The following is an 18,890-nucleotide window of genomic DNA, read 5'->3' as shown; positions in this document are numbered from 1 at the left end:
ATTGACACTTGAAATACCCAGACAAGAAAAGGAAAAACTGGAGTACAGATTTATGAGGTTGGAGTTGGAGGACACCCTGGTGTGGAAAACTACAAAGGTTTGGGAAGGGGTCAGTCCTTAGATTGGAAAGGACACACCTGGTACAGACAGTGTGGTAAAAAGTGTGGTAAAATACGAGTGAGCTCCTACGGCAGACTCTGGTTTCTGGAATAAGAGCAATACTTTTACCTTGACAGGTTTGAGCCTGCTGTTTGCTATATTTTATAACTCTTAAGAGTTTTTCTTTTTAATGCATTGGTAGCTTGAAGGAGTTCTTTTCCTCTGGCAGTAGACCTCTGGTTTTATCATGGAAATCTTTGAACAAGTAAGATCTGCTTAGATTTACCTTCATCTTTGGTAGAGTAAACCTCGTCTCTAAATTAAAGGGTATTTGTATTCTTACCTTTATGATTAGAATGAAAATTCTCGGAGAGGGCCTAATCCACGTTTCAGTCTTTAAAGCTTAAAGACAAAAGACAACACTGGTATTTGTGTTATTTAATATCTGCATTTAAATATATATTATACATATATATACACACACATGCATACACTTAGCTATATGGAAAAAATGGATCCCTACCGTACAGTATATGCAAGTCAACTCTAGATGGGAAATTAAACTTTAAAAATTTTTAAAAAAAATACAGGGCAGTATCTTTATGACCTCAGAGTAAAGAAGGATTTCTTAAATAAGGTGCAAGAAGTACAGCTCATAAAGGAAAAAGTTGGTTTATTTTATTACTTTAAGGAAAAAAAACCTTCTGTATATCAAAAGACACAAAGAAATGAAAAGACAAGCCACACGGTACAGCTACTTTGGAATTACCTTTCAGAGTTGATGTGTACACCCTACAGCGCTGCAATTCTACCCCTAGTCATAAGCCCTGGAGAAATTGCACATGTGAACCAGCAGACATGCAGAAGAATGTTTATTGCATTTTCATAATAGCAAAAGACTGGGAATAACCCAGTGTCCATCCACAGGAAAATAGTTACATTCTGGAATAGAATATTTTGCAGCAGTAAAAATAATTGAACTACAGCTACGTGTGACAGCGTGAATCAATTTTAGAAACATAAAGTTGAGAGGAAGAATCTAATAACAGAAGACTGTATATAGAATGGTACCATTTTAATAAAGCTCAAAAATAAAATCTCATTTAGAGAGATACCTGGCAAAATTCTTTTTAAAAGCTAAGGAGTGACAAAACATGAAATTCGGCATAGTGGTTAAGAGAAGCAGGAGAGATGGGGAGGAGTACATGTTTAGCTTAATATTGTTATTACTTGGTTCTTCAGTTGAACTCATGGGTATTCATTTTCATGATTATGCATTATAATTTGATAATGTATGTAATTAACACATGTATATATGTGACATATTTTGGTAACAAATACTACTTCATTAAAAAAAAAATCACAATAAAAATAACAAGCCTCATTCTGGGAGAAGATATTTGCAGTATACAAATATCTTAAACAGATTAATGTCCTGAATTCATAAAGAATTCCTATGAATCAATAAGAAAAAGACAACACAACTTAAGCAAATACTAATGGACAAAGGATCTGAACAGGAATTCATAGTAAAAACCTGGATGGCTAATTAAAATACGAGTGTGCTCAGCCCTACTTGAAATAAAGTAAATGCAAATTAAAACAAGATCCCAGCCATGCTGGCACATCCCTAGAGTCCCAGCTACTCAGAAGGCTGAGGCAGGAGAATCCCTTGAGGCCAGGATTTCAAGGCTACAGTGAGCTGTGATCATACCACTGCACTCCAGCCTGGGTGACAGAGCAAGATCCCATCGCTTAAAAAGAAAAAAAGGTCCCATTTCATATTCATCAGATTGGTAAAAATAAAAATTAAAAATCTGACAAAGCCAAGTCTTGGTGAGATGTGGAGCACCAGAAGCTAATCCCCACCAGGATTGGTTTAAATAGGGACTAACTACTTTGGAGGACTTGGAAGATACTTCAAGTTTAGATGCTGATAACCCAAGGCTCAGCAATATTCTAGTTTATACTCTAGAGAAATGCTTGCACAGTGCCCAAGAAGGTATTACAAGAATGTTTATTCAGGTGTTACTTGTCATAGTGAAATACTGGAAGCAATGTAACTGTCCATTACAGAAGAACGGATAAAAACTATTGTGATTAATTTATATAACAGTATAGCATACAGCAGAGAAGTGAGTGAACTAGAGTGAACTACGTGAATAAATCTCAAAACTAATGTTAAGACAAACAGGGCCGGGTGCGGCAGCTCATGCCTGTAATCCCAGCACTTTGGGAGGCGGAGGCGGGTGGATCACTTGAGGTCAGGAGTTCGTGACCAGCCTGGCCAAAGTGGTGAAACCCTGTCTCTACTAAAAATACAAAAAATTAGCCAGGTGTGGTTCATCTCAAAAAAAAAAAAAGACAAATGATCTGAGACAAATATGGCAAATTATTAATCTCTTTAATACGAGTAATGGGTCTGTATTGTCTGTTCCTTTTTTGTATATGTTTGTAATATTTCATAATACATGTTTTAAAAAACAATACAACTGTAATTTAAAAATTTATATAATATATAATATTTAAAGCACCTAGATCAGCGCCTTACACATGGTAAGCCCTCAGATGTTAAGTACATTAGGAGGCTTTGATTGTACTTTCTCCTCTTATTTTGCAGTCCTGGTATGTTAGAGTAGAATACTGGGATGCAGAAAATGTTTCTCTTGGTCGAGTATGGTGGCTCACACCTATAATCCCAGCACTTTGGGAGGCTGAGGTGGGAAGATCACTTGAGCCTAGGAGTCTGGGCAAGATGGCAAAACCCCATCTCTGCAAAAAAATTTAAAAATTAGCCAGGTGTGGTGGCATGCACCTATGGTCGTAGCTACTCTGGTGGCTGACACGGGAAGATCTCTTGAGCCTAGGAGTTTGAGGTGAACTATCATTGTGCCACTGCACTCCAGCCTGGGCTACAAAGGGAGACCCCCGTCTCTTAGAAAAAGAGAACAGTTATCCAAGAACTATGTACAAAAACAATTACATTTGGTAAATAGGTATTTATAAACGTTAACTTATAGGATATAACTTTAGCTTTTGATCATAAAGCTTCCCTTTATGATTGTGTCAAATCAAAGAATGTGTATCATAGAAAGAGGGATGGTTTGGAGTAAGATATTATAATTTCTTTGTTTTTTTTTTTTTTTTTTTTTTTGAGACGGAGTCTCGCTCTGTCGCCCAGGCTGGAGTGCAGTGGCGCGATCTCGGCTCACTGCAAGCTCCACCTCCCGGGTTCACGCCATTCTCCTGCCTCAGCCTCCCGAGTAGCTGGGACTACAGGCGCCCACAACCGCGCCCGGCTAATTTTTTGTATTTTTAGTAGAGACGGGGTTTCACCGTGGTCTCGATCTCCTGACCTTGTGATCCGCCCGCCTCGGCCTCCCAAAGTGCTGGGATTACAGGCGTGAGCCACCGCGCCCGGCCTTTTTTTTTTTTTTAAGACAGAGTCTTACTCTGTCACCAGGCTGGAGTGCAGTGGCATGATCTCGGCTCACTGCAACTTCTGCCTCCTGGGTTCAAGCGATTCTCCTGCCTCAGCCTTTCGAGAAGCTGGGACTACAGGTGCACCCCACCATGCCCAGCTAATTTTTGTATTTTTAGTAGAGACTGGGTTTCACCATGTTGGCCAGGATGGTCTCGATCTCTTGACCTCATGATCCACCCACCTTTCAGCCTCTCAAAGTGCTGGGATTACAGGCGTGAGCCACTGCTCGCAGCCAGATACTTAATCTCTAAACTGGGCTGTACCACCTGACTAGTTCTGGGGTCTTGGGCAAAGCCATTTTGAGCATCAAATTGTATCTGCAAAGTTAGGCTAATAAGGTCCTCCTTGGAAAAGTTTTGTCGGGATTAAATGAACTCATGTATATGAAATTTTATATATATGTATATATAACTCATGTTACATATAAAGTACAGAGCCTGGTACTTAATGGGTGCTCAGTGAATTGTAATACTAGTTATTATGACAGAGATGCCTTCGCCATAGTGACTGATAGTTAAGAAGGGTCTCCCACCTCATTAACAAAGCTTTCTTGTTCATTTTGGAAAGTGCTTTGGCAAATCAAGCTTGCCGTTAAGCTACTGGGCAGTCCCGCGTATTTAGCTTGGGGGTAGCTTCTGGTGGTATTCATAGCCTTTGGTTTCAAGAACAGAACTCTGGGCACCTCCTGCCTGGCTGGGCCTCCCTGATGTGTGGTCCATGTTTCAGGCCTTCTCCACAGTAGGCACTCCTGACTACATTGCTCCTGAGGTGTTCATGCAGACCGGGTACAACAAGCTCTGTGATTGGTGGTCGCTTGGGGTGATCATGTATGAGATGCTCATCGGTAAGTTGCATGGTTTCAGAGGACTTTTTCTGTGCATCTGTGACAGACTTCTACATTGATATCAGCCTCTGTTTCAACTGGCAGTGATCTAAGTGATTTCCCCACTTGTCTTTCAAAGTCAATTGTTTTAGACAGATGACAACTCTTTCAGTAAGATATATCCCACTCCATTCTTAGACTTACCGGCATCCTGCAATTGCTTTGTTGATCATTTTTTATGTTTTTCTTTCTCTTATACCTTCATCTTCTCCATCTAGAAGCTCTTTCAGTCACTAGCACTTATTAACATCTGTTGTATGCAGAGCATTTTAACTGGGCATTGCCTCACTTTTCTAATATGCTGCCCCCTTCCTCTGTCAAAGCCTTCAAATCATGGGACCCTGTGGCCTCTCTCCCTCTTATTGTATTGGTGTATCTCTGTGTTTATGGGACGCATCTGTGGGGGTGGTCATGTGCCAGCGAGCAAGTATACCCTTGTTGGTTCCGAGTGAGTCTATCTGGCTGCTTTGGCTTCAGGAACATGGGAACAATGCCTTTGGAGGTGGGCGTATACCATCTGGAGGGAAGATGGGGTGATACGGTGTGTGCGTGTTTGTCTTCTTGCCTGCAGTTCTCAAAAAGACGCATGGTGGTCCTTTTTAAATCTATGCTTTTTTCTTATTCACGTTATTTGGTACTTTACCCATATAAGGGTATTTCTGGAATGATACTGTTTCATCCTTTCATTTCTTCTTTGGGCATGGTGATTCCCACACCTGCAATTCTATTTATGTCCTCCTTTCTTTTCCCAGCTCTACCTATTAGCTGACTTCCTAGTGGTACCAGAAGCATGATTTCACTTTGGGTCTGGGAGTTTGGGGGAAAATGAAAAATAGGTTTAGATATTTTCTGGGATAAGTGGAAATCCTGTCTATATCATGGAGGGATGGCCATACAGAGTAATCCAGTAGTCATTAAAGACATACAGAATCGGGCTGGGCACAGTGGCTTATGCCTGTAATCCCAGCACTTTGGGAGGTTGAGGCGGTAGGATCGCTTAAACCCAGGAGTTCAAAACAAGCCTGGTCAACATAGCGAGACTCTGTCTTTACAAAAGAAAAATAAAAAATCAGCTGGGTGTGGTGGTGCTCTTCTGTAGTCCCACCTACTGGGGAGGCTGAGGCAGGAATTCAAGGCTGCAGTGAACCATGATTGCACCACTACACTCAGCCTAGGTAACAGAGTGAGACCCTGTCTCAAAAAAAAAAAAAAAAAGACATATAGAATTGTATTAAGGAGAGTAATCTTGGTCAGATTCAAAGTTCTGGAGTGTAAAAGCTCCGAAGTTCCTTTTTATTACAGGCTACCCACCTTTCTGTTCGGAGACCCCTCAAGAGACATACAAGAAGGTGATGAACTGGAAAGAAACTTTGACTTTTCCTCCGGAAGTTCCCATCTCTGAGAAGGCCAAGGATCTAATTTTGAGGTATTAGAGAACATCCCTCCACCTTCTTTCTCAGCTTTTTCATATGAATAATTCAATTTTTTAAAAACTGTTATTATCTCCTGAATCTGCTTTCTGTTTCCTCCTGTTCCTCTCTTTAAACGAATAAAAAGGCTGTGTGTGGTGGCTCACACCTATAATCCCAGCATTTTGGGAGGCTGAGGCAGGGGGATCACTTGAGCCCAGGAATTTGAGACTAGCCTAGACAACACAGCAAAACTCCACCTCTAAAAAAAAAAAAAATTGGCTGGGCATGGTGGAACCTGTGGTCCCAGCTACTTGGTAGGCTGAGATGGGAGGATCACTTGAGCCCAGGAAGTTGAGCTGCAGTGAGCCTTGATTGTGCTACTGCACTCCAGCCTGGGTGACAGAGTGAGGCCTTGTCTCAACAAAAAAAAAGTTTTTCTTTTTCTGAAGAGACTGCTTGAGATGTGCTGAAAGGCCTCTGTCTTTTCCAGATTCTGCTGTGAATGGGAACATAGAATTGGAGCTCCTGGAGTTGAGGAAATAAAAAGTAACTCTTTTTTTGAAGGCGTTGACTGGGAACATATCAGGTATATCCATATAAACACTTTCAGAATTATTTCAGAAAGTCTCTAGTTTACTTAATAATAATTTGGAAGGACCATCATTGGCAAGCCAAGTAAGGGAAGAGAGCTTCTTAGAGATTTAGGATCTTTTCCTGATTTTCATTCATGGTGATTGGGCGTTGGGTTTTTTGTCAGCCATGTGTCATGGAATATATTGAATCTAGCAGTTATTTACAAAGTGAAGTGAACTTTTGTTTTTTGCGGTGGAGGGAGCATCTAGGAAGTGTATTACCCTTTACCTAGAACTCAGCAACCTCTTAGGGCCCGCCAGCGGGCCTGTTCCTGCCCACAGGGTGGAAGGTATCACTGAAACATAGAGAAGGGAGAAAGGAGTGGAGGAAAGATTGGAGGGGTGAAAGTGGAGAGGGAAAGGGGAGAGTGAAAATTTTTATGGTGGGGGTCGTAGACTATGGCCAATAGCCATGAGAGCCTAGACCACCTGCTGTAGTCCAGACCTTCTCATTCAGCAGTCATTGGTTATTAAATAGAAGGTGAAGAAGTTTTCATTTATTTATAATTGTGTTCTGATGTGATGCTTGTAATTTTTTACCTTTGCCACTTTTTTAGCTATCCTACTCGTTGGCACCTCCAGTAGAAGAAGGGCAGAGCCCTACACAAGGGGACATTTAGAGGCTCAGTTTCCCTTTTTAGTAGACAGGACAGGCCATTGGGGGAGTTGCACTAACTTCAGGTTTTAGTTATTCTTGTCTTTTTTTCTAGCTATGAATGATTGAGTTTTTTTTTTTTAATCATAATTTACTTTGTTTGGGTACAGTCAGTTGGCTTGGTTGGTCAGTTTTTGTAAGTTTTTCAGAGAAAATAAATGCTGCCTGCCAGTGAAGAGTCTTCTCATGTCAGACCAGGGGTCTTTTTTGGAGAAAGACTTGAGTGGTATGATCCATATGATTACTAACTTAGTAATTTTTGGCATGTGTATTCTTGGCAGAGAGAGACCTGCTGCAATATCTATTGAAATCAAAAGCATTGATGATACTTCAAACTTCGATGAGTTTCCAGAATCTGATATTCTTAAGCCAACAGGTAACACCACCAGCATTGTCTCCTGCTGCCTTATAAGCACATTATTTACCCCCAATTTTGGGATGATGTTTACAAGTCAGGGTGGTGAACATGGAGAGGAACTTCAGTTCTTCACGTTCTTTGTAAGTACTTTTCCAGTTCTAATGTTAGGTAGTGGTGAAACCTTGGTGAATGGAAAATGAATATCAGCTCCCATGTTTAGACTGCTCAACTGGGTAAGTTACAAAAATCTGTTCCTTTGTTATTTACTGAGTGTTAGGTAATCTGAAATGACAGGAATGGGAAAATAAAACATTAAAAAATTTGTGAAGAAATACGAGATTTAAAGAACATGAGCAAGAAAATGTAGAAAATTCATAGAGTGAGGCCAGGCACGGTGGCTCACGCCTGAAATCCCAGCACTTTGGGAGGCCGAGGTGGGCAGATCATGAGGTCAAGAGATTGAGACCATCCTGGCCAACGTGCTGAAACCTCATCTCTACTAAAAATACAAAAATTAGCTGGGTGTGGTGGTGCATGCCTGTAGTACCAGCTTCTTGAAAGGCTGAGGCAGGAGAATTGCTTGAACCCAGGAGGCAGAAGTTGCAGTGAGCCGAGATCGTGCCACTGCACTCCAGCCTGGCGACAGAGCGAGACTCTGTCTCAAAAACAAAAACAAAACAAAACAAAACAAAAGAATATTCATAGAGTGAAAAATAAGCTTTGCCAAATAGAAACTGGTATGTTCTTCAGAGCGCCGTCTTCAGCCCCGTGAGTAGTCCTTTGGAGGTAAGGCAGTGAATCAACTCTCACATCTGTTTCTTTCCCAGTGGCCACAAGTAATCACCCTGAGACTGACTACAAGAACAAAGACTGGGTCTTCATCAATTACACGTACAAGCGCTTTGAGGGCCTGACTGCAAGGGGGGCAATACCTTCCTACATGAAAGCAGCAAAATAATTCTCTTGCCATGGAATCCTACATGGAACAGAGTTCTTTGTGCAACATCATGCTTTTCCTCCCACACTCTTGAAGAGCTTCCAAGAAGTTGATGGAACCCACCAGTATGTCATAGTAAAGTCTCCTGAAATGTGATAGTAAGAGGATTTCTTCCATAATGCATCTGAAAAACTGTAAACAAAGACAACCATTTCTACTGCATCGGCCATAAACAGCTATCCTGCTTCTTCCGAAGCATCATGAGCCAATTTGGTAGGTGTTTTAAAAACAACTTGAGTTTTCCTAAGTTCATCAGAATGAAGGGGAAAAACAGCCATCATCCAACATTATTGAGATTGTCTTGTATAGTCATCGAATATCAGCCAATTCCTGTGATTTTGTGACACGCTATCTGCCAAGCCCACCAAGTATTTCCTTTATAGCTGAAAGTTCCATAGTACTAAGGAAATAAAGCAATAAAGACAGTCTCAGCAGCCAGGATTCTGGCTGAAGGAAATGATCCACCACCCTGAGGGTGGTGATGGTAGTTTCTACCCATACCTCAGCCTCAGGCAAGTGGCTTATAGCCTCCATTCATGGTGCACTTTATTATATGGTACTAAGATAAAGACTGTCAATCCATTGATTTATCTCTTCCCTGTCTCCCATCTAAAATATCCATGCTGCTTTTCTGAGTGTTGATGGGGGTTACCAGCTTGATCCATTGTTGCTCTTAGAAGGCCCAGAAAGTCTTTGGGCATTGCCAAGGAATCCCGGATTATGTGGAAAACCCTCACTTTCTCTTCACGGCTGTACCAGAAAATCCCTAAGACAGATGTTGCTGTGGACCAGCAATACCTGCAAGTGCTGCCAACGGGAACTCAGTTTATTCCTGGGAACTTAACAAGGAGAGCCCAGGCCTAGGCAGGAGGCCTGGAACCCTCTTGGCTAAGGTGCTTTTCCTGTTCCTGCAAGGTCTCCAGAACCTCTTTGGAAATGGTGAAGGAACCAGCCCAATAGAAGTAGAGCCAGCTGACAAGTCTTTGTAAAGTTCACTCCTCAGTCCTTGGCACAACCATGTTTTGTCTTCTCTCTTGGTATTTCTTCTCTCTCAACTTTTAGTAGCCATTTTGCCTTGGAATCATGATTACAATTTTTTCCTTTGCAGATGCCTTCCTGGGGGATACTCCTCCCCACCCTAAAGGGTCGCCTGCAACTTAGGCGGATTGGGTCTCTCTGCTGTGTCGTTCTCTCATGAGAGACCCTCTGAATTGTATAGCACAAAGTGCCTTCTGTTTCACAGCTGCCACCACCTTTAGAGGAATTTTGTCAGAAAAATGTGGAGGCTCCATATTAATGCATTATTTTTTAAAACGTTTTGATAACTCTTAAAGCATCATTTGCACCTGTGTGGGAACTTTGCCTGCTGCAGAGCATTGTGGCCGAGCTGCAGCTGGGAGCCTGCTTTCTGCCAGTAATGAGGTTGTGAAGATCAGTTTTGAAAGGAAAGTATGTCCTAGCTTAGCCATTCAGAAGAGAAAAATGGAATATCAGAGTTACGGTTGTCAGTGAAACTGCTTTGGGTTTTAACCTCTTAGAGGCAGAAAAAGGGTTAGGGAAGTCTCAACTCTGGATGAAGGTGATGTGTTTGCCTCTCAGTCTTTCATTCATAGCCTGCTAGTGAAAAGGAAGTAAATGAGATTCTTTTGTGTAACTTTGTAGTCTCTTTGTATTACCAAATATTTGGGGTGTTGACTCCTGTGTGTTTTGCAAGAATGTTTGGTAAGCCTGGGTAAAGAGAAGTAACTGCAGTGTTGGGAGAGTCTTTGTGTGGGGGAGTGGCAGGGGATGATTTGTTTTAGGGGAAAATGCCCACATTTTAACTTTTAAACTTATGAATAAACTGTGTGAAAACAGTAGTGGAAATATGTGATGTGATTTATTAAACTGATAAGAACAGATACTGCATTTGATCTTAGTAAAAAGGCCAAGAAGGGATTGTGATGTGATTTAAAGCAAATAGTGGCATATAACTTAGAGGCAGAGTGCTGGTGGCTGCTTTTAACTAACCCCTTTGTCCACAAACCATTAGAACGCCTAATTTCAAGTGTTAATTTCAAAACTGTATCACCATCTTCATGCAAAGTGCTTTTCCATCTCAGGGAAGCTGGGACTGACTTTTGTTCTTAGGGAGCTAGTCTCCTGAATCACTGTGCATATGAAGAGACTTCTCTTGCCCCGACTGCATGTGCTGCTTCCACCCATCTCAGTGTTGCAGGGCAGTGGGCCCTCCCCTCACAGTAAGGCCAAGGGCACATCCTGACAAAAGTGCTGTCATCTGGTGGACCTTTTGTACAGCCCTTTACAGCCTAGCCCCATTTTTTCCCAGCCTGGAGTCAACCAGGAATCTCATGAGCTCATAAGATGGAAATGTTGGCCAGGTGCAGTGGCTCATACCTGTAATCCTAGGACTTTGGGAGGCCGAGGCGGGGGGATCACAAGGTCAGAAAACCGAGACCATCCTGGCTAACACAGTGAAATCCCGGCTCTACTAAAAATACAAAAATTAGCTGGGCATGGTGGCACGAGCCTATAGTCTCAGCTACTCAGGAGGCTGAGGCAGGAGAATCGCTTGAACCCAGGAGGCAGAGGTTGCAGTGAGCTGAGATCGCGTCATTGCACTCCAGCCTGGGCGACAGAGCGGGACTCCGTCTCAAAAAGAAAAAAAAAGGAATTGTTCAGCACTGTGTCCATCAGAGCAGGGTTCTGTCTCTGAGATGTTGTGTACTGAAGGAGTCCCATATGCCCCACTTATTAGCCCCTTTCTGGGTAGGGAAAAGCACCTCAAGGAGTCAAGAAGGGAGGGGCAAAGACCGACTAAGAGTAGAAACTGCAGGCAGAGAAAGCTAAATGCAGCCAAAATGGGTAATGTCTTTCTAAGGCTTATGAATCCTAAGAAACATGTTGGGCAACACTGGCTCAGTGTTGATCCTGTTCACAGAAATTGTTTCCTACTCTCATTGGGGGAGTGAGAAAATAATATGTAACTATTGCATACTAAAATAAAACCAAAATCATATCATTCGGTCTCCCAGTTCAGGAGTGCATCACCATTTTCTTCAGTACCTGTTTTTCTTTTTAGTTGGCTTGGTTGATTGGCATTTATTTCATACTCCCCTCCCCTGCATCTCAATTACCCTGGCTGCTTTTCTGAGTGTTGATGGGTGGTTACCAGCTTGATCCATTGTTGCTCTTAGAATTACTTTCAAAGGGCTGGGTATGATGGCTCACGCTTTAATCCCAGCACTTTGGGAGGCTGAAGTGAGTGGATCGCTTGAGCCTAGTTCAAGACCAACCTGGGCAACATGGCGAAACCCTGCCTCTACCAAAAATACAAAAAATTAGTGTGGTGGCACGTGTCTGTGGTCCCAGCTGCTCAGGAGTCTGAGGTGGGAGAATCACTTGAGCCTGGGAGGTGGAGGTTGCAATGAGCTGAGATCGTGCCATCATTGCACTCCAGCCTGGGTGACAGAGTGAGACTGTCTCAAAAAAAACAAAAGGTCAGAAGTAAGATTCACATGAGTTGCTTCAGGATTAATACTCAGATTCTGCAAAACAGATTGCCAATTTGAAAACTCATCTATACGGCCTAATAGGAGTCCCCCTCTGCCATCAGTAGGTAATGCTCTTTGTCGGACTTACTTCCTTGGAAAGCACTTTTTTAGATCGCCTTGTCCTGGTTCTCCTTGGCTTCTGTGTAACCCAAGTGGTGTTTTTAATTGAATTCAGAAGGATTCAGTGAATGATATTTTCATTTCCTACAGAGCATATTTCTCTGGAATGATCCATCAAAGCCAACACTGACAAAAACGGCCTCCGTGATGCTTTTTCACGCACATTTTCAGAGATAAGACACCTTGCCCAAGCAACATTCAAGCGTCTGTGACGCACAGAGCTCAGTTCCAGGCAGTCTGGTGAGGCAACAGGGAGCTCACTGTGGTTCCGAATTGCAGATCAGTTTGAAAGAATTCCTACCAAGTGGCTTAATGGAATGTAGCATCACCTTATTTACATTAGTGTTGATGTGACTGTGATGACAAGCCAACCCAGAGTTATGAGTAGCTTAGTGAAGCATCCCAGAGATGTTTTTATTTAGGCAGCAGTGATTTGGCAGAAGGAAAACAAGTAAGCAGTCCAGGGTTTTGTAGGCTGGTCGTTACGCTCCTGTTGTGGTGGAGGCATGGATCTATGAATAGGTATTACTTTTGTGAAGAGCATAAGGAACACTCTGCAGTCACTTTTACTTTGTTTCTCACTTCCCCACTTTAATCCATGCTCGTCTGGTCTCTGCCCCATGTGTGAAATGTTAGTATTAATTATCTGCTGTGTAAAACATGCTTGTATTTGTTATCACTCCTCTAGTCACTGGTGTTCTGCCATATCCATTGGGTTCCCTTCAGTCTTCATCTTGATCTGCTGCATTCATACTGTTAATCTTTAAAACAAACAAACTCTGCTTCCATCTCCCTGACTTCCTTACTAGTTCCACAACACTTAAATGTTGGTGCTGGTGCCTTTGCCCTCTTCAGTCGTGTGATCTCTTGGTGATCTCCATACTGTGGCTTCAACTACCACCTTGGCAGGGAAGTCCTCAAAGACCCACCTACTTTTTTTTTTTTTTTAAGACGGAGTCTCACTCTGTCATCCAGGCTGGAGTGCAGTGGCACAATCTCGGCTCACTGCAGCCTCCACCTCACAGGTTCAAGTGATTCTTCTGCCTCAGCCTCCCCAGTACTTGGGACTACAGGCACGTGCCACTACGCCTGGCTAATTTTTATATTTTTAGGAGAGGGTTTTGCCACCTTGGCCAGGCTGGTCTCGAACTCCTCACCTCAAGTGATCCACCCGTCTGGCCTCCCAAAGTGCTGGGATTACAGGCATGAGCCACCGCACCCAGCCCAAATCTTTATTTCTAATTTTACTTTCTGCTAAAAAAAAGACAGACACTCAAATGATAGTATTTTATTATAGAAAAAGCATCCCAAATACAGGATTTCATAAACACTGGTAGGTGAACAAGTGCAATTTTAAAAGTAAATACAAAGAGGCAAAACCTACAAGCATTTTGCCTTCAGAAGAAAATGTAATGTTCTCCTGCACTAGTGATCCCACCCAGAACACAAATATGGCTCCGTCTCCCATGAAGGCATCAGATTTGCTTTCTGAGCTCAGTATATCCATTTCAACAATTGCAAAGTGATGGCAAGAAGTGGCATTGAATACATTACTACAAACCTTTGACTTAAAATGTTGAGACAGGGTCTTGCTCTGCCATCCAGGCTGGAGTGCAGTGGCGTCATCATATCTCACTGCAGCCTCATCCTCCTGAGCTCAAGAGTCATCCTGCCTCGGCCTCTCGAGTAGCTGGGACTACAGGTATGCACTACCATGTCTATGCCTGGCTATTTTTTTATTTTTTATGTTGCCCAGGCCAGTCTCAAACTCCTGACCTCAAGTGATCCTCCCACCTTGGCCTCCCAAAGTGCTGGGATTACCGGCATGAGCCACTGCACCCAGCCAAAACCTTTTTTTCCTTTCTTTTTTGAGAGAGTCTTGCTCTGTTGCCCAGGCTGGAGTGCAGTGGCACGATCTTGGCTCGCTGCAACCTCCACCTCCCAGGTTCAAGCAATTCTCCTGCCTCAGCCTCCCAAGTAGCTGGGACTACAGGTGCTCGCCACCACACCCAGCTGATTTTTTTGTATTTTTAGTAGACACAGGGTTTCACTGTGTTGGCCAGGCTGGTCTCAAACTCCTGACCTTAGGTGATTTGCCGGCCTTGGCCTCCCAAAGTGCTGGGATTACAGGCGTGAGCCACCATGCCTGGCCAAAAACCCTTGCTTTTTAACTTCAGAACACTTAAATGTTAACAATACATTATAAGCCTTTCCAGGGCCTAGGGGAAACCATTAAATGATCTGACTCACTTTAACACTGTCATCTTGCCCGCCCTCCAACTCCTCAGTGGCAAATGTTTCCTCATCGAAACAGCATGGTATGATGCAGATGCAAACTCAAGATTCTAAACTTCAGATTCGGGTTAATCTCGGCTTGCCGATTACTCTGGCTAAAACCATTTTCTTATGAAAATGTTTTTCTGTCAACAGCCTGGCTTGCTTATTTAGGCACTTAGAAGAAAATACCAAACCCAAGTTCCACCTTTTTACAATTACAAATGCCTCTTACCCATCTGGCCAGTAACCAACTATGAAGGGGGTGACTTCAACCCAGCCCTTGTTTCTGTGAGGACTGAGAGGTCCTGCTTTTGCAGAATGGCCTGCCCCTGGGAATGGAGCAGGCTTGGGTGAGCTCCAGGTGGAGGGTGATGGGTGGGGCATAGACATAAACCTTCCTTTCCACCAGAAGGAACCTGTGATCCCAGCTTTTCCTTCAGTCACCACCACCTCGTGACACTAGAAAGCCTACCATCAAAGATTTCCAGCTTACTGAAACCCCACAGGTTGGGGTTAAATGCATGTTAACCTAACTTGGGGGAAAAAAAGACCTCAATCTGGAAAGCCTGAGCAAAGTAAAGGGTTACACAGAACAGTGTCAAGTATATGCCATACTTCATACCTGGTATTTTCCCTAAGCAAGAACTAATTAGTTTTCATTTTTAGGTGTTAGTTGTGGCATGTTTACACTTAAATGTTAACAATACCTAAGCTGTGAAACAGAAGTTATACATACTTATTATGGAATATACAAACACTAGGTAATTCAAATTTCCTTTGTAATGGCATGGAAGTCTACTGAGAAGCAGAAAGGAAGCACCATTTAACAATTATCTGGGCTAGTCAACTGGTAGTGGGTATAAGTGTACTGGTAAGGTCAAGGCCAAACCTGACCTCAAATATGACCCAATTAGTTTCATAGAAGTAAAATTACCTTCTAGCTACAAATAATCCTAACCCTTAATCCAGGCCATTGGCCTTGCAAATGGATGCCAATAGTCATCTGGTGGGGAATAGCTCAATTTAACCACTTACTACATCCTAGTGAAGAACAGAGTATTAATTTCCACAGTGATGCCAGTCATATGTAGAGAACATAAGAACACTTCTTCAGCCCTGGAACGAGCTTTCAAATCTACCCGGCTTTTAACTTTGGATGATTATGACTAGGTCATTACATGGAATTGAGTAGCCTCTCCTACACAGGATGAGCATCCCAAATCCAAAAATCCAAAATCTGAAGTGCTCCAAAGTCTTTTTTTTTTTTTTGAGTGCCGACATGATGTTCAAAAGCCTTTCAGATTTCGGGTACTTAACTGTTAGGTATTCCAAAATGTGAAACCTGAAACCTTTCTGGTCCCAAGCATTTTGGATAAGAGATACTCAACCTGTATTCCAGTCAGCTTCTACCACAAACTGGGAGATAATCCCAAAATACTTTTATCTGGCTCTGGACTCTAAATTTAGCGGTACTATTAATAGCCATGGAGAAGAGGAAGGAAGATGGTTCAGCACTGTGGGGGCTGAGAAGGGTGATCTGGGTGATCATGCACTGGTAATAGAGCTGATAGATCAAATAAAATGACTGGGTTTAATTTCCATTCAACTCACCCTTCCTTTAGGGATGACATTGGTATAATTTTCTTACCCAATGTGTGAGCAGCTATTAGGCTATTTCAAGAACCAAAATACACTGATATCCAAAAATCCCATGGTATGAAAAGATAAGAGAAAAATCCTGCTAGGACAGCGACTGTGCAGATGATGCTTCCCACCCAGCTTCACTGCATACACCCCGTGCTGGCACTCTTACAAGTCTTTCTGTTGAGAAACTGAGCAATTGTGAGCAATTTCTGTCCTCATCTTAAAAGCCTTTAAGCCATATCTAAGGTCTCCTAGCCACATCCACAGCAATGTGCTGCTCCAGAGTGTTAAGACCTATGGTTTCACACCAGATTCCAAGCCAGGATAACCCAATTGGCCTGATTTGGAGGTTCTTCTACTTGTGAGTTTCATTCCAAATGAATCATCCATTTGTTTTTAGACTCCAAAACCTTGAAGCTAAAAAGGTCTCATCAACATTATTATTCCATTATCCTTCCTGCCAAAGAATCTGTGGTTTTGAATTGTTTGCTGCGTTAATGAGAAGCAAATCTGAATTTAACCTCTTAGGAATTTCCTTTTGGACATTCTGAACGAGACCCTAGTTCTTTCCAGATGCAATTTGGGGGCAGAGGCCACCAAGAATGGCATCTTCATTAACCTCTAATGAGCATCCGATTGGTGCCTGTTTTTAAAAGTTAGAGATTGTCACCTTTTAAGTTTGGTCCCTTTGCTACTAAGCAATTTGCCTGGTATAAAACAAAACAAAAACAAAACCCAAGAACAGAGTATAAAGGATAAGGACTGCTTTGCTAAACACAAGGCAACCGTCTTGACTTCCTTTCCTGCTTTTGCCGTTACACAAAGACTCAGTGAACAGCACCAGACCCAAATTTTTCAAGTTATCAGGGATGCTGCAAAGATGGTAGCTAATTTGAGTACTTCTTCATCCCCTGCCAGAGGCACAGACTTACTGGAAAGGACACATGTTAATTACGGGAGAAAGGAAAAGGATAGGGGAGAAGCATGATTCCTACTCAGGGTGAGACAAATCATGAGGGAGGGCTGGCTGCAGGCATCTTAGGTGAGATGGGCTCCCACAAGGGGTAGACCCACAGCTGGCCCTAATCCTGAAAGTCATTAGAAGCCATCTGAGAAAGTGGGGCATTTAGCCGGTCAAGTTCATCCACTTGGGGTGGGTGATGCATTAATATTTCATGGTCCTCCAAGACATCATCTCCAGCAGCTACCAGATTCGTGAGGGATTTGCTTCGAACACACTGGAAATCCACATGGCGACTCTTCCCTTCTTCCTTTTCCCATGACATCTGGATGAAGGGGCGTTGTACGTAATTATAGATGACTTCAGACCGGCCACCAGGCCTTCTCTTAATTTTTTCTTTACAGGTAGGGTAACCTGCAACGGAAAAAAGGCCATTCTCATGACTAACACATTGTGCTCACTCTGCTGTCCATACTTTCTCCTTCGTAACCACATCAGTTTTCTCCCAAAATCACAGCACAGAAAATATGTGGGAAGTGACCAGTCCCTGCACCATGCTCTCCCAGCCCCAGTCACTTACATATTCACTTCCTTTTAGTCAGATAGTAGGTCTTGTCCCTAGAAGGAACTAATCTGAGAAGTAACAAGAATTCTATCCCTTCTAATGGAAAGGAGAGAAGCCTCTAACTAGTTCAGGAGCCTGTTGTTGCTGGCAACAATACCATAGAACAAAAATCCTCCCAAGGCATGGCTACCCTAGTCCTCTTAATTCTGTTGCTTAGAGGGCATACTGTATGAGAAATAGTTAAGGAAATGTGGAATGTTTAGCCTAAAGAAAAAACAAAGATGCTGCCTAAAATATGTGAAAGTCTGTCACATGGAAATGGGAAAAATAGTCAAAGTAGCTTCAGAGGCTATTAACTAGAAGGCACGCAGGAGAGGGAGGCCGTTATGTATTAAATATGTATGGCATAATGTTCTAATGGTAAAACAGTTTGATGGGTGGTTCTGGGAAATGCACCCAACAGACAAGGGAAAGACCGAGTAGGAGGAGATTTAATAATCTCAAAAATGTCTTCCGGCCGGGCGCAGTGGCTCAAGCCTGTAATCCCAGCACTTTGGGAGGCCGAGACGGGTGGATCACGAGGTCAGGAGATCGAGACCATCCTGGCGAACATGGTGAAACCCCGTCTCTACTAAAAAATACAAAAAACTAGCCGGGCGAGGTGGCGGGTGCCTGTAGTCCCAGCTACTCGGGAGGCTGAGGCAGGAGAATGGCGTGAACCCGGGAGGCGGAGCTTGCAGTGAGCTGAGATCCGGCCACTGCACTCCAGCTCGGGAGACAGAGCGAGACTCCGTCTCAAAAAAAAAAAAAAAAAAAAAATGTCTTCCAAGGCTGGGCACTGTGGCTCACACCTGTAATTCTAGAACTTTGGGAGGGCAAGGCAGGAGGATCATTTGAGTCCAGGAGTTCAGAACCAGTCTAGGCCAGAGGGAGATCTCATCTCTTAGAAAAAAGGTTAAAAAAAATAATAATGGAGCACAGTGGTGCGTGCCTGTGGTCTCTGCTACACGGCAGGCTGAGGCAGGAGGACCAGTTGAGCCCAGGAAGGCAAGAATGCAGTAAGCCATGATTGTGTCACTGTACTCCAGTGTGAGCAGAAGTACTCCAGTGTGTCTCTTTAAAAAAAAAAAAAAAAAATTTTAAAAAGTCTTCCAACTTTATATTCAACTTAAGTCAGACACAATGAAGCTTTGACGGGTTCTGTGGGCAGAAATGAGGCCACAAGAGTAGCAAAGCACAAGAGTCAAAC

The 18,890-nt window shown here is 42.9% G+C and overlaps 2 protein-coding genes across 5 annotated transcripts in view; one reads left to right on the top strand and one right to left on the bottom strand.

Moving 5' to 3' along the window:
• STK38 (serine/threonine kinase 38) overlaps positions 1 to 10,382 on the top strand; it is a 55,832-nt gene extending 45,450 nt beyond the window's left edge. For both annotated transcript variants that reach the window (XM_025381519.1, XM_025381520.1), the window contains exons 10-14: positions 4,310 to 4,427; positions 5,769 to 5,892; positions 6,369 to 6,464; positions 7,447 to 7,541; positions 8,351 to 10,382. In XM_025381519.1, coding sequence (XP_025237304.1) covers positions 4,310 to 4,427; positions 5,769 to 5,892; positions 6,369 to 6,464; positions 7,447 to 7,541; positions 8,351 to 8,481 — 564 coding nt within the window. In that variant the 3' untranslated portion in view covers positions 8,482 to 10,382. The remainder of the gene's footprint in view (positions 1 to 4,309; positions 4,428 to 5,768; positions 5,893 to 6,368; positions 6,465 to 7,446; positions 7,542 to 8,350) is intronic.
• A 3,085-nt stretch (positions 10,383 to 13,467) lies between these two features.
• The window catches only part of KCTD20 (potassium channel tetramerization domain containing 20), a 45,378-nt gene continuing 39,955 nt past the window's right edge, over positions 13,468 to 18,890 (bottom strand). For all 3 annotated transcript variants that reach the window (XM_025381522.1, XM_025381521.1, XM_025381523.1), the window contains one exon: positions 13,468 to 17,490. In XM_025381522.1, coding sequence (XP_025237307.1) covers positions 17,198 to 17,490 — 293 coding nt within the window. In that variant the 3' untranslated portion in view covers positions 13,468 to 17,197. The remainder of the gene's footprint in view (positions 17,491 to 18,890) is intronic.

Source organism: Theropithecus gelada, chromosome 4 (assembly GCF_003255815.1).
Source record: "Theropithecus gelada isolate Dixy chromosome 4, Tgel_1.0, whole genome shotgun sequence".
Lineage (NCBI taxonomy): Eukaryota > Metazoa > Chordata > Mammalia > Primates > Cercopithecidae > Theropithecus > Theropithecus gelada.
Note: the sequence above shows the minus strand (reverse complement) of the source record. Positions and strands in the feature narration are given on the sequence as shown.